Raw genomic sequence first — 22,123 nt, forward strand, 5'->3', positions numbered from 1 at the left:
CAGCAGGTTTTCTGCAGTCAACAATTGGCAGGTTCAGGGATACAAAGTCCTGGCCCCTTTGCCTTAACTTGGGACAATTCAGAAGAATTCTCTCTCTGCCAGAACTCCCTGTAAAATCCTAGGATCACTTGAGGATTCAGCTGCAACCAGATTGTGCCAGCACTCCCTTTGTGCAATCCTGCTTTCTTCACTGCCCTACAGGTAGATTTCCTAAGAGCACTCCTAAATAAACCTGCATTAAACTGTCCAGATTAGCGTCTGTTTCCAGGGGGCACCCAAACTAAGACACTTAGTTTTCCCAACTCTACAGTGCCTCCTGCTGGCCACCCTCCTTGAGCCTTTCAGGTTGAAGAATATCAAAGTCATCACATCCCTTCTCTCTGACTCTTTCTCTTATCATTTTAAAGGAGAAAGAATCGCTTCTTTTTTTTTTTTTTTTTTTTCCTTTTTGTGGCCGCACTCTTGGCATATGGAAGTTCCCAGGCTAGGGGTCAAATCAGAGCTACAGCTGCGACCTACACCATGGCTCATGGCAATGCCAGATCTTTAGCCCACTGAGCAAGTCCAGGGATCGAACCTGCATCCTCCTGGATACTAGTCAGATTTGTTCCCATTGAGCCACAACGGGCACTCCATGACATATACAATTTTATTATAAACTACTCTTTTATTTCTCCTTTATAGAAAATTTGATTATATATTATATATGTAATTATTATGTGTATAGACAGATTATATTATTGACAAATTTCATTTTAGGATACTAAATAAAGTGTTACCTTTTTGTGTGTAAAAAAGGTAATGATGGTGGGAATCCCGGGGAGATAGCAGCAGCAATGAAAGCCTAGTTTTTTATTTTTATATTTTTGTCTTTTTAGGGCCGCACCCACAGCATATTAAGGTTCCAGTCAAGGGGTTGAATCAGAGCTGTAGCTGCCAGCCTACACCACAGCTCACGGCAACGCCGGATCCTTTAACCCACTGAGCAAGGCCAAGGATTGAACCTGCATCCTCAGGGATGCTAGTCAGATTCGTTTCCACTGAGCCATGGTGGCAACTCCAAAAGCCTAGTTTTTAAGACTATATTGAATCTCCACATAAAAAGATAGGACAAATAGATAGCAAAATCAAAGACTCATTAAAAACAGTTTTATTAGGGAGTTCTCTTGTGGTGCAGCAGGTTAAGGATCCAGTGTTGTCACTGCAGTGGCTTGGGTGGCTGCTGTGGTGCGGGTCCTATCCCTGGCCTGGGAATTTCCACATGCCACAGGTGTGGACAAAGAAATTATTTTTTTCTTGGAGTTCCCTAGTTGTGGTAACAAACCTAACTAGGATCCGAGAGGACGTGGGTTCAATCCCTGGAGTGCTCAGTGGGTTAAGGATGGGTCTGGCTTTGCCATGAGCTGTGGTGTAGGTTGTAGACTTGGCTCGGATCCTGCATTGCTGTGGCTATGGCATAAGCTGGCAGCTATAGCCCCAATTTGATCCCTAGCCTGAGAACTGCTGTATCCCTCAGGCATGGCTCTAAAAACAAACAAACAAACAAACAACAACAACAAAAAACCTATGTGACAAACTACACAACCCTGCGGTATAAGTGGATGGGGACAACCACAACAGCCATCAGACCTGTGTAGTACCAGGGTTTGTGCAAGAAGCAGAGAAAAGCAATAAGGTATCTGAGAATCCCAAAATGCCCCACAGGTATTGCCCTGAATGTTCTATAGGTCAATTTCAAAGAAGCTGAAACTTCTTTGAAAACATGGATTTCACTCCACCAACATTGGGGAGTAAAACAGTCAGGTCCCTATGACTTTCTAAAACTGCTTCACCTGGTCTCCATTCCAAAACAGGGCCCCATAGTGAGGAGAAACTACTCATCGATTTACATATTCTTAAGTACTAAGATTTGATAGGAATTGAATAATCTATAGATAAATATGGGCAGAATTACTCTGTTACCAATATTGTGTTCCAATCTATGAACATAGTATATCTTTCCTTTTATTTAGATGTTTTTATCTCAGCAATTTTTGTAGGGTCCAATGGTAGTTCTTAAACTTCTTTCCTGAAATAATTCTTAAATATGTTACTATTAGGAGTTCCCTAGTGGCTCAGTGGCTAAGGATCTGGCTCGGGTTGCTGCCATGGCATAGGTTTGATCCTGGCCTGGGAATTTCCACATGCCTCTGGCCCCCCAAAATGTTACTATTAATTATACTTTTATGAATGAAATGATTTATTTTCAGATTGCTGCCAATATATAGAAATACATTTTGGAGAGTATAACGATCTTGTATTCTGAAACTCTGCTATACTCACTTATTACTGTTAGTAATTTTTTGTTGTTGGTTTCTTAGGACTTTTTTATACTACATAAAAAGTCATGGTAAGGGGAGTTCTCATTGTGGCTTAGTGGTAACAAACCTGACTAGTATCCATGAGGATGCGGGTTCAATCCCTGGCCTTGCTCAGTGGGTTAAGGATCTGGCATTGCCATGAGCTGTGGTGTAGGCCACAGTCAAGGCTCAGATCTGATGTGGCTGCGGCTGTGGTGTAGGCTGGCAGCTACAGCTCTGATTCGACCCCTAGCCTGGGAACTTCCATATGCCAAGAGGGTGCGCCCTAAAAAGACAAAAATAAAAAAGAATCATGGTAAGAGTATCCATGAGGATGAGGGTTTGATCCCTGGCCTCACTCAGAAGGTTAAAGTGTCTGGCCTTGCCATGAGCTGTGGTGTAGTTCACAGAAATGGCTTGGATCTGACATTGCTGTGGCTGTGGCTGTGGCAAAGGCCTGCAGCTGCACCTCTGATTTGACCCCTAGCCTGAGAACTTCCATATGCCAAAGGTGCAGACCTAAAAAAAAAAAGAAAAAGAAAAAGAAATTGCATTATTTTCTTTAACTGAAGTATAGTTCAACAGTTCAATGTTGTGTTAGTTTCAAATGTACAGAAAATTGACTCAGTTATACATATACATATATATTCTTTTTCAGATTATATTCTATTATAGGTTATTGAAAGATATTGAATATAGTGCCCTATTCTATACTGTAGGTCCTTGTTGCTTATTTTATTTTATTTTTATTTCTTTTCTTTTTAGGGCCACAACGTGGCACATGGAATTTCCGAGACATTGCTGCAGTTCCTGGCCACAGCCAGAGCAACATAGGATCCGAGTCACATCTGCAACCTATGCCATGGCTTGCATCAACACAAGATCCTTAACCCACTGAGTGAGGCCAGGGATCGAACCCACATCCTCATGAATACTCATTGTGTTTTTAACCCGCTGAGCCACAAGAGGAACCCGACTTTTTTTTTTTTTTTGCTTTTTTAGAGCCACACCCATGGCATATGGAGGTTCCCAGGCTATGGGTCCAATCAGAGTTACAGCTGCCAGCCTACACCACAGCCACAGGATCCAAGCCACTTCTGCGACCTACACCACAGCTCACAGCAACACTGGATCCTTAACCCACTGAGCAAGGCCAGGGATCAAACCTGAGTCCTCATGGATCCTAGTTGGGTCCATTAACTGCTGAGCGATGAAGGGAACTCTGTGTCCATTTTTTGATTGGGTTATTTATTTTTGGATATTAAGCCATATGGTTCCCACTGAGATCAGGAACAAGACAAGGATGTCTGCTCTTGCCACTACTATTCAACATAATTTTGGAAGTCCTAGCCACAGCAATCAGAGAAGTAAAAGAAATAAAAGGAATCCAAATTGGAAAGGAAGAAGTAAAACTATCACTGTTTGCAGATGACATGATACTATACCTAGAGAATCCTAAAGACTCTACCAGAAAACTGTTAGTACTCATCAATGAATTTGGCAAAATTGCAGGATACAAAATTAATACTCAAAAATTGATGGTATTTCTATATACTAACAATGAAAGATCAGAAGGAGAAATTAGGGAAGCAATCCCGTTTACCATCACATCCAAAAGAATAAAATACCTAGGAGTAAACCTACCTAAAGAGACAAAAGACTTGTACTCTGAAAACTATAAGACACTGATGAAAGAAATCAAAGATGACACAAATAGATGGAAAGACATACCCTGCTCTTGGATTGGAAGAGTTAATATTATCAAAATGACTATACTACCCAAGGCAATCTACAGATTCAATGCAATCCCTATCAAATTGCCAAGGACATTTTTCACAGATCTCCAACAAAATATTTTAAGGTTTGTTTGGAAGAACAAAAGACCCAGAATAGCCAAAGACATCCTGAAAGAGAAAAACAGAGCTGGAGGAATCAGGCTCCGACTTCAGACTATACTACAAAGCAACAGTCATCAAAACTGCATGGTAATGGCACAAAGACAGAAATATAGATCAGTGGAACAGGATAGAAAGCTCAGAATTAAACCCACACACCTACGGCCAACTAATCTATGACAGGATGCAAAATATACAATGGAGAAAAGACAGCCTGTTCAATAAGTGGTGCTGGGAAAACTGGACAGCCACATGGAAAAGAATGAAATTAGAACACTCCCTAACACCATACACAAAAATAAACTCCAAACAGATTAAAGACCTAGATATAAGACCAGACACAATAAAACTCTTAGAGGAAAACATAGGCCGAACACTCTCCAATATAAATGACAGCAACATCTTCTCAGATCCACCTCTTAGAATAATGACAGTAAAAACAAAAATAAACAAATGGGACCTAATCAAACTTCAAAGTTTATGCACAGCAAAGGAAACCCTAAACAAAATGAAAAGACAACACACAGAATGGGAGAAAATCTTTGCAAAAGAATCAACTGACAAAGGATTAATCTCCAAAATTTATAAACACCTCCTACAGCTCAATACCAAAAAAACAAACAAGCCTATCAAAAAATGGGCAGAAGATCTAAACAGACAGTTCTCCAAAGAAGACATACAGATGGCCAAAAAACACATAAAAAGATGTTCAACATCACTCATTATTAGATAAATGCAAATCAAAACCACTATGAGTGGAGTTCCTGTCATGGCACAGTGGAAATGAATCCAACTAGGAACCATGAGGTTGTGGGTTCAATCTCTGCTTGCTCAGTGGGTTAAGGATCTGGCATTGCCTTGAGCTGTGGTGTAGGTCACAGATGCGGCTCAGATCCCACATTGCTGTGGCTGTGGCATAGGCCGGTGGCTATGGTTCCGATTAGACCCCCAGCCTGGGAACCTCCATATGCTACGGGTGCTGCCCCCAAAAGACAAAAAGACAACCAACAAAAACAAAAACAAAACCACTATGAGGTACCACCTTACACCAGCCAGAATGGCCATCATCCAAAAGTCTACAAATAATAAGTGCTGGAGAGGGTGTGGAGAAAAAGGAACCCTAGTACACCGTTGGTGGGATTGTAAACTGGTGCAACCACTGTGGAAAACAGTATGGAGATTCCTCAGAAAACTAAAAATAGAACTACCATTTGATCTAGCAATCCCACTCCTGGGCATCTATCCAGAGAAAACCACGACTCAAAAAGACTCATGTACTCCGATGTTCATTGCAACACTGTTTTCAATAGCCAAGACATGGAAACAAGCTAAATGTCCATTGACAGAGGACTGGATCAAGAAGATGTGGTACATATACATGATGGAATATTACTCAGCCATTAAAAGGAACAAAATACAGGCATTTTTAGCAACATGGATGGACCTAGAAATTATCATGCTAAGTGAAGTCAGTCAATGAGACACCAACATCAAATGCTTTCACTGACATGTGGAATCTGAAAAAAGGACAGAATGAACTTCTTTGCAGAACAGATACTGACTCACAGACTTTGAAAAACTTATGGTTTCCAAAGGAGACAGTTTGGGGAGTGGGGGGATGCGCTGGGGTTGTGGGATGGAAATCCTATAAAATTGGATTGTGATGATCATTGTACAACTATAAATGTAATAAATTCATTGAGTAATTAAAAAAATAAAGAAGACACTTATACACACACACACACACACACAAACCATATGGGCTGTTTGCATATTTTAGATGTTAATCCTCTGTCAGTAGCATAGTTTACAAATATTTTCTCCCAATCCATATATTGTCTTCTCATCTTGTTTATGGTTTCCTTTGCTGTGCTAAAGCTTTAAAGTTTAATTAGGTCCCATTAGTTTCTTTTCATTTCTATTTTCATTACTCTAGGAGATGAATCAAAAAAAAAATTACAATTTATGTTAAAGAGTGTTCTGTCTAGGTTTTCCTCTAGGAGTTTTACAGTATCTGTTCTTACCTTTAGGTCTATAATCCATTTTGAGTTTAATTTTGTATGTGGCATTAGAAAATGTTCTAATTTCATTTTTTTACATGTGGCTATCCAGTTTTCCCAGTAACACTCATTGAAGAGACTGTCTTTTCTCCACTGCATATTCTGCCTATTTTGTCATAAATTCACCATAAGTGCATGGGTTTTATTCCTGGGCTTTCCATCCTATTCCATTGATTTATATGTCTGTTTTTGTGCCAGTACCATACGGTTTTTTGTTTTTGTCCTTTTGCCTTTTTCTAGGGCCGCTCCTACACCACCAGCTCAGCAATGCTGGATCCTTAACCCACTGCATCACAGTGGGAACTCCAGGGAGTCTTTTTTTTTTTTTTCTTTTTAGGGCCACACCCATGGCATATGGAAGTTCCCAGGCTAGGGGTCCAATTGGAGCTACAGCTGCTGGCCTACACCACAGCCACAGCAACGTGGGAACCAAGCCATGTCTGTGACCTATACCACAGCTCACGGCAATGCTGGATCCTTCACCCACTGAGCAAGGCTGGAGATCAAACCTGCAACCTCATGATTCCTAGTCAGATTTGTTAACCACTGTGCCGCAACAGGAACACCTGGCTTTGTTTTTGTTTTGTTTTTGTCTTTTTAGGGCCACACCAGTGGCATATGGAAATTCCCATGCTAGGTGTCGAATAGGAGCTGTTGTTGATGGCCCATGCCACAGCCACAGCAACATCAGATCAAAGCCACATCTGTACCTACACCACAGCTCCTGGCAATGCCAGATCCTTTAACCCACTGAGCAAAGCCAGGGATCGAACCTGCATCCTCATGGATACTAGTTGGGTTCATTACCACTGAGCCATGATGGGAACTACATGTTTTTGTTTTTTTCGCCACCCGTGGCATATGGAGTTTCTGGACCAGGGATCAGATCCAAGTCACAGTTGTGACCTACACCACAGATACAGCAATGCCAGATACTTTAATCCACTGTGCTGGGCAATGGGTCAAACCTGCGTCCTGACCCTGCAGAGCCAATCCCATTGCACCACAGAGGGAACTCCAGTACCATACTGTTTTGACTACTGTAGTTCTGTAGCAGTCTGAAGTCAGGGAGCATGATTCCTCCAGTTCTGTTCTTCTTTCTCAAGATTGTTTTGGCTATTCAGGGTCTTTTATGTTTCCATACAAGTTGTACAATTTTTTGTCCTCGTTCTATAAAAAATGCCACTGGCATTGATAGGAATTGCATTGAATCTGCAGACTGCTTTGAGTAGAATGGTCATTTTAACAATATTGATTCTTCCAGTCCAAGAACACAGCATATATTTCCATCTGTTTGTGTCATCTTCAATTTCTTTAATCAGTGTCTTGCCTCCTTAGGTAGGTTTATTCTTAGGTTGCTGTTGGTTTTTTGTTTTTTGTTTTTGTTTTTGGTCTTTTTAGGGCTGCACCTGAATTGGAGCTGTAGCTGCCAGCCTACACCACAGCCACAGCAATGGGGGCTCCGAGCTGCATCTGAGACCTACACCACAGCTCACGGCAACACCAGATCCTTAACCCACTGGGTGTGACCAGGGATCAAACCTGTGTCCTCATGGATACTAGCTGGGTTCATTACTGCTGAGCCACAAGGAACTCCTATTTTATTCTTTTTGATGCAACGGTAAGGGGATAGTTGCCTTAATTTCTGATGTTTTGTTGTTAGTAAATATAAATGCAACAGATTTCTGTATATTAGTTTTATATCCAGAAACCCTACCAAATTCATTCTTACACACTAGAAGAGTTAGAGAATAATGATTTTAAGAAGTGGGAGGACATGTTCTACTAAATACAACTACTCCAGTATTTAAAATTGTAACGTAGGAGTTCCCGTTGTGGCGCAGTGGTTAACGAATCCAACTAGGAACCATGAGGTTGAGGGTTCAATCCCTGCCCTTGCTCAGTGGGTCAAGGTTCCGGCATTGCCGTGAACTGTGGTATAGGTCGCAGACACAGCTCGGATCCTGCGTTGCTGTGGCTCTGGTGTAGGCTGGCAGCTGCAGCTCCGATTCGACCCCTAGCCCGGGAATCTCCATATGCCGCAGGAGCGGCCCAAGAAATGGCAAAAAGACAAAAAAAAATTAAAAAATTAAAAAATAAAAAAAATTGTGATATAGGCACAAAGATAAGCAAAGAGGTAAAGAGATTAATAGAAAAGAGTAGAAAGACCCGGCAAAGACATGTATACATACATACATATGTGTGTATTTCTAACATTTGTACATATATATGTACATATTTTTTCCAAACATAAACCCACCAAAAGTTAAACATTCATTTAATATACCTAATTACTGAAAATCATAGCCTAACCTTGCCTACCTTATAGATGCTCAGATCATTTACATGAGCTTACAATTGGCCAAAATCATCTAACACAAAGGCTATTTTAAAACAAAGTGTTGAATATCTGTGATTTATTAGATATCATACTGAAAAAGAAAAATAGAATGGTTGTTTATCCTTGTGACGTGGTGGCTGACCGAGAGCTAAGCTTTGTTGCTGCTGCAGAGCTTCATGAGAGAGTATCATACCACACATCACTAGCCTGAGAAAAGACCAAAATTCAAAATTCAAAGTACAGTTTCTACAGAACACACATCATTTTTTTTTTTTTTCCATTTTTGCCCACCCTGAGGCATATGGATTTTCCTGGTCAGGGATGAGATCCAAGTCGCCATTGTGACCTAAGCCACAGCTGCAGCAATGCCAGATCCTTAACCCACTGTGCTGGGCCAGGGATCTAAAGTGCATCCTAGTGCTCCCAAGATGCCACCAACCCTGTTGGACCACAGCAGGAACTCCTGAATGCACATGATGTTTGCACCATTGTAAAGTTGAAAAATTGAAAGTCAAATCATCATAAATTGAGGACTGTATGTGCATGTTTTGAGATGTATGTTCTTTATTTTCTGTTTTTTTTTTTTTGTCTTTTTGCCTTTTCTAGGGCTGTTTCTGTTTTATCTACACATTTGTGTTATTTTTTAGACTCCAACATGATAGAAGAATTTGTCTCCCTCTGACTCATTTCACTAAACATTCTCCATGGCATATGGAGGTTCCCAGGCTAGGGGTCCAATAGGAGCTGAAGCTTCTGGCTTACGCCACAGCCACAGCAACTCGGGATCCGAGCCGCATCTGCAACCTACACCACAACTCACGGCAATGCCGGATCCTTAACCCACTGAGCAAGGCCAGGGAATCAAACCCACAACCTCATGGCTTGTAGTCAGATTCGTTAACCACTGTGCCACGACGGGAACTCCGAGATATATGTTCTTGCGATATGCTTTTAGAAAAATCTCTTTATTGTCATTTATCTCTGAGGGAAAAGAGATAAATAAACTTGTAAGATCTGCCACTCTAAACCATAATGGTAAAACTTCAATGAGAGAAAGATGCAATAATTTTAAAATTAGCATAGTTGATTTACAATACCATGTTCATTTCTGGTATATAGCATAGTGACTATTTCTTGCAAATTATATTCCATTATAGGTTATTACAAGATAATGGGTATAATTTCTTGTGCTATACAGTAAAAACCTTTGTTGCTTATCTATTTTACACATAGTAGTATGCATCTGTAAATCTCATATCCCTAATTTGTCCCTCTTCACATCCCCTCTCCCCTTTGGTAACCACAAATTTGTTTTCTATGTCCGTGAGTCTGTTTCTGTTTTATCTACACATTTGTGTTATTTTTTAGACTCCAACATGATAGAAGAATTTGTCTCCCTCTGACTCATTTCACTAAACATTCTCTAGGTCTCTTCATGTTAGCGAAAATGGAGTATCTCACTTTTTTTTTTTTTTAAGGGCTGCACCAGCGGCAAATGGAGGTTTCCAGGCTAAGGATTGAATCGGAGTTGTAGCTGCCAGCCACAGCCACAGCCACAGCCACAGCCACAGCAACATCAGATCCGAGCCACACCTGCAACCTACACCACAGCTCACGACAGCGCCAGATCCTTAACCTACTGAGTGAGGCCAGGGATCGAAACTGCAACCTCATGGTTCCTAGTCAGATTTGCTTCTGCTGCATCACAGGAACTTCCACAGTCACTTCTTAATCCAATCTGTTGATGGACTTTTGGGTTGCTTCCATTTTTTAGCTATTGTAAATAGTGCTGCTAGGAACACTGGGGTACATCATGTTATCCTTCCAAATTAGTATTTTTCAGTTTTTTCCAGCTATATATACCAGGAGTGGAGTGGAAGTGCTGGATCATATGGTAGGTGTTTTTTTTTGTTTTGTTTTGTTTTTTTCTTTTTAGGGCCATACTCTAGGCACATGGAAGTTCCCAGGCTAGAAGTCAAATTGGAGCTACAGCTGTTGGCCTACAACACAGCCACGCCACACCAGATCCAAGCCGTGGCTGCAACTTACACCACAGCTCACAGCAATACTGGATCCTTGACCCAGTGAGCAAGGAAAAGGCCAGGGATTGATCCCGTATCCTCATGGATACTAGTCAGATTTGTTTCCACTAAGCTGAGGCGGAAACTCCCCTCACTGTGATTTTGATTTGCATTTTTCTATTAGCAATGATGAACAGCTTTTCATGGGCTTGTTAGCTGTGTCTTCCTTAGAAAAACGTCTGTTCAAGACTTTTTTTTCTGGTCAAGCACACAGCCAGAGATCAAAAGCCACGCTACAGCTGTAACCAGAGCCACAGCAGTAACAACACTGAGTCCTTAACCCACTGAGCCATGAGGGAACCCCTTTCTGCCCATTTTTTGTTTGTTTGTTTGTTTGTTTGTCTTTTTAGGGCTGCACCTGAGGCCTGTGGAGGTTCCCAGTCTAGGGGCCGAATCAGAATTGTAGCTGCCAGCCATTGCAACGCAGGATCCGAGCTGAGTCTTCAACCTACACCACAGCTCATAGCAACGCCATATCCTTAACCCACTGAGTCCAGGGATTGAACCTGCGTCCTCATGGATACTAGTCAGATTCGTTAACTACTGAGCCACACAGGAACTCCTTGATTTTTTTTCTTAAATATTCAGTTGTATGAGCTGTTCATATATATTGGACATTAAGAACCCTTGTCAGGTGCATCATCTGCAAATATTTTCTCCCAACCCACAGGCTGTCTTTTCACTTTCTTAATGGTTTCTTTTGCTGTGCGAAACGTTTTAAGTTTAACTAGGTCTCATTTATTTTAGCTTTTATTTACTTATTTATTTTGCCTTGGGAGTCTCATCCAAGTCTGAGTTTGCTATGATTTATGTCAGAGCATTTTGTCTATGTTCTTTTTGAGAAGTTTTATGGTTTCATGTCTTACATTTAGGCCTTGAGTTTTTTGTTTTTAATTTTTCTGGTGTGAGGGAATGTTCTTTTTTTTTGTCTTTTTGCCTTTTCTAGGGCCGCTCTGTGGCATATGGAGGTTCCCAGGCTAGGGGTCTAATTGGGGCTGGAACCGCCGGCCTACGACAGAGCCACAGCTGCAACCTACACCACAGCTCACGGCAACGTGGGATCCTTAACCCACTGAGCAAGGCCAGGGATCGAACCTGCAACCTCATGGTTCCTAGTCAGATTCGTTAACCACTGCACCACGATGGGAACTCCCGGAATGTTCTAACCTCATTGTTTTATGTGTGGCTGTCCAGCTTTCCCACCACCACTTGTTGAAGAGACCAATATTTACTAGCTGTATTTTTACTAACATATACAAAAAAAATTAAAACAGCCAGTACAGAAAAAAATTACTTGTTCAACTTCCTTGAATTATCTCATGAACTATCCAATCATAGAAATCCCACACCTACAGAAGTAGTTATTCACCTATACTTCCACACACACACTTCCGTTTTTTCAATCTGATCCATCCTCATGGAGCAATTTTCCCGGAATTATCACTAGTTATCTTCATAAGGAAAATAGTTTTTTACTAATACTTGACCCTTATCAAAATCAGGTTTTGGAAGTGGAACAAAAAATTAACAAGTAAGTTCTTGAGGGCCAAGTTAAGTTTCAGAAGTACTGGACAGTATAAGAAAGTAGAAGAACCTTGACAAAACCAGTGCCAAGGGATTAGCATAAATAAAGGTTTTATTGGTCATTAGGGTGAGTGACATACTAACATACCCCCAATTCACTGTTCCACACACGCAAGGCCCTGAGGTGGCAGGAGAAGAACTAAGCCCACTGACAGCAGGCAAAGGGTGGGAGAGAGAAAGAACCTAAAGGCCTGTGAGGGTTCACAAGGCTACCGGGGCCGGAACCAACGTCCTAGGAACAAATCCAGGATGGAAAAGGCATCATCCAGGGATGGAGGTGTTGCTGATTCTGGACCTAAGGAAAAAAGTGACACACATAGGCTAAGTGAAAGAGACTGGGCAGCCGCATAAGATAGGAATAATATTAAAGCATAGGAGAGTAAGGGTTTCCCTGATAGGAATAATATTAAAGCATAGGAGAGTAAGGGTTTCCCTTTCCCAAAGAATTAAGAGATGGACCCCTTTGATTCATACTCTTCACTTACCATCTCTAGGACTGTCACCTGCCTCTTGATGGGTTACTGTGGTCTCTTTCCGGCCCTCACTGTCCACCACAGTCCGGCGCTCCTCTACTGTCTACAAGGACATGTCCTGTACATCACTAAAGCTGAGTTCACTGGTTTCTTTACATAGATCCCGATTTCCAGAATATTCTTGACCACAGTTCCCTTTACTCCTCTCTCCCAACTCACCCCATCTGGCTTAGTGATCTTGGTCACAGAGATGCTCTTGAAATAGGATTTGGGCTGGGGTTGCAGAACTGGGCCAAGGCCCTCCTGGGAAACCTGGGAATCAAGATCTAGAAGGACAAGAGAGGAAACAGGAAAAAATAAAAAGAGTCCAAGGGAAAGAGGACAAGTGTGGCAGGAAGAAATTTCAGGGAGGGGGAACAAAGGGCTGGTAAATGTCCTCTCCCTCCAGACTCACCATTATCCTCTCTGGCTCTAGAACTGGGGGTCACAGGCCACATATCATCAAACTAGAAGAAGCCAAAGTAGGTCAAATGGCACCATAAATCTGAAACTTGCGGGGGGGGGGGGGGGGATAACAGAACCCAAAGTTTTGCCAAGTTCCAAAACTATTTTGCTCAGGAGAAATAATCCCAATCAGAATAGCTTAATTTATTCACCCCTCCCTCCTTCCTAGCTGTTCTATGTAACTCTTTACCAAAAAGCATCCCTGTACGGATACTTTAGCCTACCCCTATAATTCTGCCTTGTCCAAGAATCATTTCAACCAATATATATATTTTTTAAACAAAAAGAACTTCCATTCCCCTCACCCCCCCCCCCCAAAGAAAATCCTACAAAAAGCTTAATATAGAAAACAGATAAATACTCTTATGTGGAGGGTCTAGGATTCCAACCCAAATCTGTCAGATTCCAATAAAGATTCCAGTCTTTGCAGTTTTGTTCCACAGGCTCTCACTGCAGGCCCAGATGTACTCACCCTATGAAAAGGTCTCTGGGAATCCCAGTCTGGTACTGGTTTGGGGGATTCAGTTTTTGCATCACTCTCCAGACCCCCACCAAAGATCCTGGGCTGGTGACTATCTGGATACTTAAGCATTGAGTCCCGAAGTGTCTGCCCTTCCTGCCGTCTCTCACCAGGTGTCTCTAACTCAGGACCTGGAAGTTCTGCAGAAAGGTGGCAGGTGGATGCTGGGGGTGGGAGGGAAAGATCTTGGGCTCTTTTAAATCTTGAAATCATCCATTTTCTCTCTTCCCACCCCCCAACTACTCTCTGTAGGCTCCTTTTTTTCACCCACCGACCCAGCAGAAACCACAGGTTCTCCCCCAGGGACATCCACACACCAGGAGGACGGGAAGGCAAGGTCCAGGCCCCCATCTCGCTGAAGATATTATTGAAATCCCGTACTAAGTCATCGAAGCCGAAATTATCGTGGAAACGCATTCCTCCTCCTGGGCTGAAGCTGAAGCCAAAGCCAAATTCCTCGGGAGGCTGGGGATCTTCAAACCTCGAGCTCCCCTGGCTCCATGTGGCTTCTTCCTCTTCCTCATCATCTTCATCTTCGTCGCGAGTCATCCCTCCAAAAAAGGGATCTCTGTGGCTGGGGATGGATGCAGATTGGCCACCAAGATTTCGGCACTACTTAATCTACAAAACCAGCTAATGGGGGACAAGGTGGACAAGAGTAGGAAACTGGAAAGCTGAAGTGAGGGTTAGAGAACTGGGCATCGTGTCTGCTTTGTTTTTATCAAAGCCAGTCCTCGCCTCCCCCAAACATTTCCCCTCAGCTTTTCTTCAGCGTTCCCCAACCCCTCCCCTCTCTCCCAAGGTCCCGCTCACTTGCTCACTGACCCCTTCCCCAGAGCTGCATTGTCTTCCCCACACTTGGGCCCCTGCTGCATCACCCCAGAACGGAGAAACGTTTAAGCGCCTGTTTCTCCTCTTAACGACTGCCTTGGTTACTGCCGCGGGGTGTGTGCTCAATGTAGTGACTTCTGCCCTCTCCACAGAAGTTGCATGAGTGGGGAAAAGGATGTTTTTCCAAAAACAGTGTGTCAGGGGTCAAGCTTCCCTCAGCGGATCCCCCTCCCTTATCTGACCCGGACCCATTCTCACCTCCGAGGTCTAGAAAAGCCGAAAAATCCCCGAAAGAGATCAAAGAGGCTCATTCCCGTCGTGGGACTCGAACCTTCCAACCCCAAAGCCGGGGGGAGAAACCAAAGCTACGCTGTCGGAAATTGAGCGAAGCGTCAGACCACGCTGCCTGAAAGCAAGCCTGCGATCGGTCGGACACTGTCGTAAAACGACCGTAAGCAGGGCGTAGGTGGGGGGCGGGGCAGGCCTATCGAATTCGAAAGGTTTTTTACCCCACCTGTTCCCTGTGAAGGGAGCGGGTGTACTTAATTTTCGTTTTCCAACAGTCACCTGACTCCTAAGGCAATTCCTTCTGCCGACCAATGCGGTCGGTCCGACAGGGTGTCTCAAGGGTTTCACGCCGGATGGCACCGGAGGCAGCCGCCAGAGGGCAGCCCATCCGCACAAATGAACTGGACCAAAGCCCTCCCTCACCGCCGGATCACTACACCCATGGACTCCTCCTGGACCCACCTCGGTTTTGTTTCCTGACTGAGCCAGTTAAGTTTGATACCAGAGGGATGGACAAAATGTTGTATCAAGCTCCTTCTAATGTAGTGACTTCCCCAGAGTTGAGTAAAAGAAAAAGACTCAGGGAACGCAAGGACTTCTCTCTCCAGCTGTTAAGAATTCCTCTAATTCTTCCAGGCAAGCTCTGCAACCAGCAGGTTAAAGACTTCCTAAGAGAGCAAGGGAACTCTTGGGAGGGAAAAATTGAGGGCTTTTAGTATCTTTTTCCTATCATTTGACTTTCAAAGCCTCTGCCTCCCTGTACCCCACCCCCATCCTAACCCTGGCCTGACTCTAGACTTCTTTTCAGGGGCTGGGTATTAGTTATGTGAAATGAAAGCACTCAAGCATCAAGAACTACTGCTTCAGATTTGCTAGCCAACAACAGTGCATGTTGCCCTCATTTCTTTCCAGTTCATTTGCCTGGACCCATCTTAATTAAACTGATTCTGCAAAGCCATTTCTTTCAGTTTTCATTTAATCCTCTTCCGTTCCACCCAGTATCTGCTATCCATCCCACTCCCTTCACCGCCTAAAATCTGCTGTAGATCTGGAGAAAATGAAGATTTGCAGTGATTCTTTCCAGGCCACGCCGTGAAATTCTTAAGGGAGAACGGAAGGGAACCCCCCTCAGGGGCAAGATACTAGCACATTAAGGTCGGAGTTCTTAAAGGGCGAAGATTTCATTTTATTCCACTGCCTTCGGGGCCTGCTAGAGAAGGCCCAGCTGGTACAGTAATACTTATTCACCAAGCTGGTCATCGACGAGACTGAGGATATCCTAGACGGAGCAAGAATGGGCAGAGGCTGAAGGTAGAGGTTTTCTTTTTATATATACAAGACACATTAATCCATTAAATTTGAAGACACAGTACAAAAAAAAAAAACACTTCAACTAATTCATCTGACAATGCTGTTCATGTTCATGACACCATTTTTTGTTGTTGTTGTTGTTTTGTTTCCTAATAATAAAGGAGGAGACTTAGGGCTGTTGGGCTGATATATATTTGGGGGTCCCCCCTCCCCACCTCACCCACACCACCAGGGTGAACAGGAGGAGGAGAAGGAAGGGCAGGGCCCACAGCAAAGTTTCATAATCTTGAATGCAAGAGGGGAGGAGGAGAGGAAAGGAAAAAAAAAAAAAAGAAGAAAATACAAATCCTATAATACATACAACAGAGTGGGGATGGTATGGGAATGGGACAGACATGAAGCTGAGGCATGGGGTGGGCCGCTGGGTGTGGGGGGCAGCGGAACCCCCCCACATTCCTTTCTCTCTTTGATGCTGTTTCCATAGTTGCCAGGCTGAGAAGCCCTCTCAGAAGATGGGACCGGGAGAAGAGGGTCAGGGCCTCAGTTGGCCCCCCAGCTGTAGCTGTTGTAGGCAGACTTGTTGGTCTGGGGCTTCTGCGGGATGGAGCTGGTCTGGCTACGTTGCCCGCTGCCCGTCTGCAGGGGAATGGGAGGATGAATGGGGAGGAAAAGTCTAGTTAGTGGGACAAATTTGTGACATCTTCAGGTGGAGATTTGGAAATTGTTTTACTCTCCCATTCCCCTTGCTTAGAGCTACTCTGAAGCTTATCCTTTTGCAACCATAGGAAATTTGATTTACACAGCAGCTAGAGCACCTCTGGCAAGTAAAAAAGCACTTTCAAACTTCAAATAAGGGAAAGATGAAAAGAGGGCAGGATACTTTTAGAGACAAGATAGTGAATCCGTTCTACTCATTCTCAATTCCACCTTCTCCCCACGCCCCCAAATCCATCCTCCCCTGCTCCAAAGAAAGGCTACTCTCTAGAGAGAATTATGGCCTCTTGGAGATGAGTGATTCACAAGGCAATTTCACTTTCATTGATCTTTTCAATTTGGAGAGCTAGGTTTGGGAGCAAGGAAGCCCTTACTCCATCTCCACAGCCCCCATGACAAGAGGAGGAGAGGTCACTTGCATCACCCCATGGCTCCCCACCCCCACCCCCACATCACATCAAGAGCCCATTTCAGACAAGGCAAAAGTCACAGTCTGAGGCCCGAGGCTCCAGATGCTGCCCCAAGAATCCTTTCCATTCCAGTAACCAAGTGTTTCAAGAGTCAGGGAAGGGTAGAAAGAAATAGAAGGCACTGAGGAGGGGAGGACAAGAGAGGAACGGGAGGCCAGAGAGCTCAGCAAGGTGTTTGTGTTTGTGTGTCCCGATTTGTGACCATGAAATCTTTTCAAGTTCCCTGAACTGTGGAGGTGAAATGGGGACTGAAAAGGAGTGGGTTCAAGCATATCATCATTCAGTTTCATTACCTGCTCCTCCTGCTGGCGCTGGCAACAGAGAATCATCTGCAAATATGGTAGCTGAGGCAGAACCAGGATATATGGAAAATAAAGGGACAAACTTTGACAATAGAACTCCACCATTAGAAGGGAAAGCTATAATGTCAGGGAAGGGGGAAGGCTGGGAGAGGTAAGAGGGGAGGTGTGAGCCAGGTAGATGGGAGGAGGACAACTGTGCTATGGGAGGAGGTGGAGGAGAAAGGCACCAACGGACTGGGCAAAAAAGGTTTCAATCTGGCCCCTTCTCTGACATCTCCTTTGCCGGCCACTCGTGTTATGTACGCTTGTGTCTTGTATGTGCTGTGTGCCCATGGCTGGCGCTGGGGAGGATTGGGTGAAGGTGGTGGTGAGGAAGGGTAAGAAAAGGAAAAGGGAGGCAGTCTCAAGGGATAGGAAGGAAGAGGAAGGGAAAGGAGAGAGGGGGAAGGGCTATTACCTGGCCATCCTGCTGCAGGTGATGGTGAAGGATCTGGGAGTGCGGCTGCTGATGGGGGGTCAGAATGTGCATAAAGGGGGCAGGTGGGTAGGCAGCAGCTGTGGCCGGATTGATGGGCCCCCCACTTCCTAGGGCTGAAGGCAGGTTGAAGGAGGCAGCAGGAGTACCGGAATGAAAACCTTGTTTCTCAAAGGACTGCTATCCAGGAGAATGGGTTGAGAGATAGTAAAAAGGATCAGCAAACAAATCCTAGGAACTTCTGATCCCAAGATTCCCCACCCTCTGAAAGCAGCATGGTGTCAGAGAAGGAACCAACACACAGGAAGTCAGATACTGAGCCTCAGCCTCAGCTCTCCCCTTTAATTAGCTGTATCATCCAGAGAAAACTACTCATCTCTCAGCCTCGGTTTTCTTGTACATAAATCAGGGATGCTAATGACCTCTCAGCTGTAAGGACCAAATGGGAGGACAGTGTGAAAGCACTCGGTAAAACCCATCATTCATGAACATGGAGAAATCTGTTGACTACTCCTAGCACAAATCAGGACACCCCGGAGTTGGGTAAAAATTAGAACTCCTTGGATATTTCAGAAGAAATGAATACACATGGAGGCATTTTGAGTGTTAATGGTCTCAGTCATGGAGCATTCCACCATAACTCATGATACCTTATATCAAATTTTTAATTATTTACGGTGGTGGGGGAAAAAAGCAACATAATACGAATCTGTGGACAACTCAGATGCCTTACTTTAGTTACTGGGTTATATCTTTCCCACTCTGTTATAGATATACTTAGAAAGAATGGAAGAAACTTCATTCCATTCATTCCATATTTGTTTTCTTGGAAATTTATGCAAAGGTTGAGAGCGGGAAGTAAAGGGCCAGGACAGTTGCACAGGACATCCCATGATGTATGACCATTTACCACATTTCACCTTCCTGTAACAATTTTCTTGCTTTTTCCCAGAAGGCTAAATTTAAACTTCTCCAATAACTGAAGTTTAGAGCCCACTCATGTTCTAGCAGGAAGGGTTTCCTGACACCTCTCATAGGGTTGTTCTTGCTCACTGTACTTCTATCATTCCAATTCCACCTCCTCTATGTCCATCTCTCTTTTTCCACTTCTACCCAGAGCCAGGCACCTACCTGGGTTTTGGAGTACACAGAACCCGAGATGTCTGGCACGCCTGTGTTACTGGAGGTGACTGATACACCTGGGGGAGGAGGAAACAGATACGAGGATTAGCTCAACTAGCTGCCTGGCCCCATCCCTGGGAGGTGATGTGTGCAGCCTTTCTAGTTATAGCACTGCAAGGGAATTTTGGTCTGGTTTTCCAGCTTCCAGTCAGTCCTGAGGGATAAGAGCTCATGACACAAAGGCTCCCTAAGGGTTCTCTTGCCCTCCAGATGTGTGCTGAATATTTATGTGAGGGTGAGGTGTGCTGTTTTGCAAGGGGACTAGGGAATGTAGCCAAAACTCACTAGCATATGGTTTTCAAAACACTTCTCTGCCAAAGCCCAAGAGAAATATATTAAACTTCTAACATCTACTGCAAATCAATCAACCCAAACGTCACTCAGTCCTGCAGTCCTGCTTCTCAATGGGCTCAAAATCCATACTCCATAAGGTAAGCATAAGTTAAGTAGCAGAGGAGCAGTCCGATTCAACCCCCAGCGTACGTTCATCCTCAGTTTACTCAGTCTGGCTTCCCTGGAGTCCTGGCACTTCTAAGTTACAGATTTATGCTTTAAAGAGCTGACACAAAGGTGAATTTCCATTTTCGCAATTTAAGACTAAGCATGGGCAGGAGAGAAGGGTAAGGAAGGTAGACGGGGTAGGCTATCTCCTACAGCCTAGGTGGAACACAAAATCCAACTGTCATTCTAGTTTACAACTTCAGCCTTTCCATGAGATAAAAGCTAGAGTCTATACTCCAGCAACTATTCTGTTCCTTGTTGGAAAACTCCCTCCCATCACTACAATTTTAAGGAAACCAAAATAGTACGATTCCTCATTCTAATCTGTACTCCTTAAGCTGAAATACACATGCTTTATTTACCTCCTGGGATATCAAGGAAAAAGCCATTATGTAAAGCATCTTACTAGAGAAATTGTATTCAAGTATTTGAGGAAAATAATTTAACTAGAAATTTAAAGCATGCATTTAAAAGATTTGTTCTCATGAAGCGAGAAAGAAGTCAGAAAATGTCTTTGGATCGTTCTGTTTTTAGGAGCACTTTGATGAGAGTTTTTTTAGAAGCACTGAACTAACCAAATCACAAATGAGGAATCCTCTAGTCACCCACAATTCAACAGCAATCTCCTTGGAGTTTGACTCCAGAACCCAAGTCCTCCCAATGCCTAGACAAAGGCAGCTTTCAAAACTAAGCCCACCTTGGAAAGCCAGTTTAGAATCTTCTCTATAGAAGGGGTTATCTTACCCTAGAAAACCCTCCCACATCACAAGTCCAGATATAGCTCCAGGGATGAGCAAATACCAAATAGGGTAAGAACAGACCTACAGAAACCAAGCATGAGAAAATACTTCTCCATCTCCAAAGTATCAACTCTACACTCCAAAGGCACTAAAGTAGAAAGGGACAACACACAAGAACTAATGGGGTAGGTTTTTATCGCCCTCCCTTTTCAACCCCCAGGTGCCCATCTGGCAAACCACTGGCAACAGGCATCACTTTAAAACAGGAGTTCATTTATGGAAAAGGATAAGCTAATGAGGAAGTTTGTGGGGAAGGGTTGATAAGGTGTTAATAGACATAATAGAACATTTTTGAGGGAAACCAAAAGAGACGGTGATCTTTATTTTTACTGCAAAGGCTCACAGAGCTTGCTGACACCCTTCGGTCATCCTGTACAGAACGGGAGAAATGGCTGATTCTCAAGCTGGGTAGTAGGGAGGAATTTGGTTCCATTCTGGTCTCACTCCGTCCAGAGGCTGGGCTAGCTAAAAACCAGCTTCTAGTCTAGAGGCCTTAATTGAGCTATTGGTTGAAACAACTGGAAATGCAGGAGAAAAGAGAATGTTCCGTGTAGTATCCTTAATGGCCTCCGTGTTAAGTATGTGACACCCTAGAAGATAATGGGCATTGGTTTCCCTACCTGCTACTCACCAGTAATTAGAAAGCTGCTCAGACTACAGAGTTTTCTTGCTTTCGTTCCAAAAGTCACCATTCCCTGGTTATCCCTCACAAGTAGGGATGATCATACTAAGACAGTGTGGACAGCAGGGAGGAGAAATAAGAACCAATCTCTCCCAGAATGGCAGACCCTGGGAAAGTTGGGCACACTCACAGGACAAAATTACTTCAGAGGGCTGGGAACAAATACAAAGAAAGTGAAATGTCTGGGATTCCAATTAATCAAAGATGGAGTTCTCAATGTTCAAGTTAACTCTTATGAACAAAAGCCTGAAGGTGTAGGGCAACTGGATTGAGAGGGAATGAGAATTTCCACAGTCAAGGAGATGTCTAACCAAACCTCTCCTACACATTCTTGGCTACACCCACAAGTGCAAAACGACTAATCCACAATCCCTGAAAAGCCATCGAGGGACTAAGAACAATGTTCCAGGCTAGAACAGTTTCCACAGCCTGAGTCATCAACTAGCTGGTCACTAAAGACTTTATCAGATCTCAACCGCCACTTGGCCTTTGGAAACCGGATGTGGAAATTAAGCCTTGGAAGATACTCCCCTAACAACAGCTCTGAACACCATCTCTTTCACAATGACGTGACACAACCTTTTTTGTCCTTTCCCCTCTGCTTATGTCAGAGACAAGGGGGAAGATCTAAGTGGAAAAGTAAAGAGCTATAATAAGCATGGAGAATCGGAGATTTTCTACAAAGAGCTTTCTTTACCAACCTATCAACAGGCTGGGAACTGAGGCCGCTTCCCATCCCCCACCTTAATAAAATCATCATATGAAAAGTT

The 22,123-nt window shown here is 43.6% G+C and overlaps 2 protein-coding genes across 30 annotated transcripts in view; both read right to left on the reverse strand.

The window, feature by feature from the left end:
* Positions 1–12,334: 12,334 nt before the first annotated feature.
* Positions 12,335–15,731, reverse strand: HAX1 (HCLS1 associated protein X-1). 3 transcript variants are annotated; one of them, XM_047784507.1, is made up of 7 exons: positions 14,887–15,731; positions 14,115–14,371; positions 13,750–13,961; positions 13,228–13,279; positions 12,993–13,099; positions 12,786–12,876; positions 12,335–12,595 (listed from the first exon to the last, which is right to left on the reverse strand). In XM_047784507.1, the coding sequence occupies exons 1-7, from the start codon at positions 14,937–14,939 to the stop codon at positions 12,510–12,512; spliced, it is 858 nt and encodes a 285-aa protein (XP_047640463.1). In that variant the 5' UTR covers positions 14,940–15,731; the 3' UTR covers positions 12,335–12,509. The 3 variants fall into 3 exon arrangements, with proteins under 3 accessions (XP_047640463.1, XP_047640464.1, XP_047640465.1); XM_047784508.1 differs by having other exon boundaries at positions 13,750–13,937; positions 14,887–15,627; XM_047784509.1 differs by lacking the exon at positions 12,335–12,595 and having other exon boundaries at positions 12,796–12,891.
* A 143-nt stretch (positions 15,732–15,874) lies between these two features.
* UBAP2L (ubiquitin associated protein 2 like) overlaps positions 15,875–22,123 on the reverse strand; it is a 49,198-nt gene continuing 42,949 nt past the window's right edge. For 4 of the 27 annotated variants that reach the window (XM_047784492.1, XM_047784495.1, XM_047784496.1 and 1 more), the window contains exons 25-27: positions 19,320–19,387; positions 18,171–18,368; positions 15,875–16,195 (exon numbers count right to left, since the gene is read on the reverse strand). In XM_047784492.1, the coding sequence (XP_047640448.1) occupies positions 16,157–16,195; positions 18,171–18,368; positions 19,320–19,387 (305 nt within the window). In that variant the 3' untranslated portion in view covers positions 15,875–16,156. Of the gene's footprint in view, positions 16,196–16,222; positions 16,864–17,704; positions 17,756–18,170; positions 18,369–19,319; positions 19,388–22,123 lie in introns of those variants that run through there. The other 23 variants (XM_047784488.1, XM_047784482.1, XM_047784489.1 and 20 more) reach the window with 12 other exon arrangements.

The sequence above is a fragment of the Phacochoerus africanus genome, chromosome 6, assembly GCF_016906955.1.
Source record: "Phacochoerus africanus isolate WHEZ1 chromosome 6, ROS_Pafr_v1, whole genome shotgun sequence".
NCBI lineage: Eukaryota > Metazoa > Chordata > Mammalia > Artiodactyla > Suidae > Phacochoerus > Phacochoerus africanus.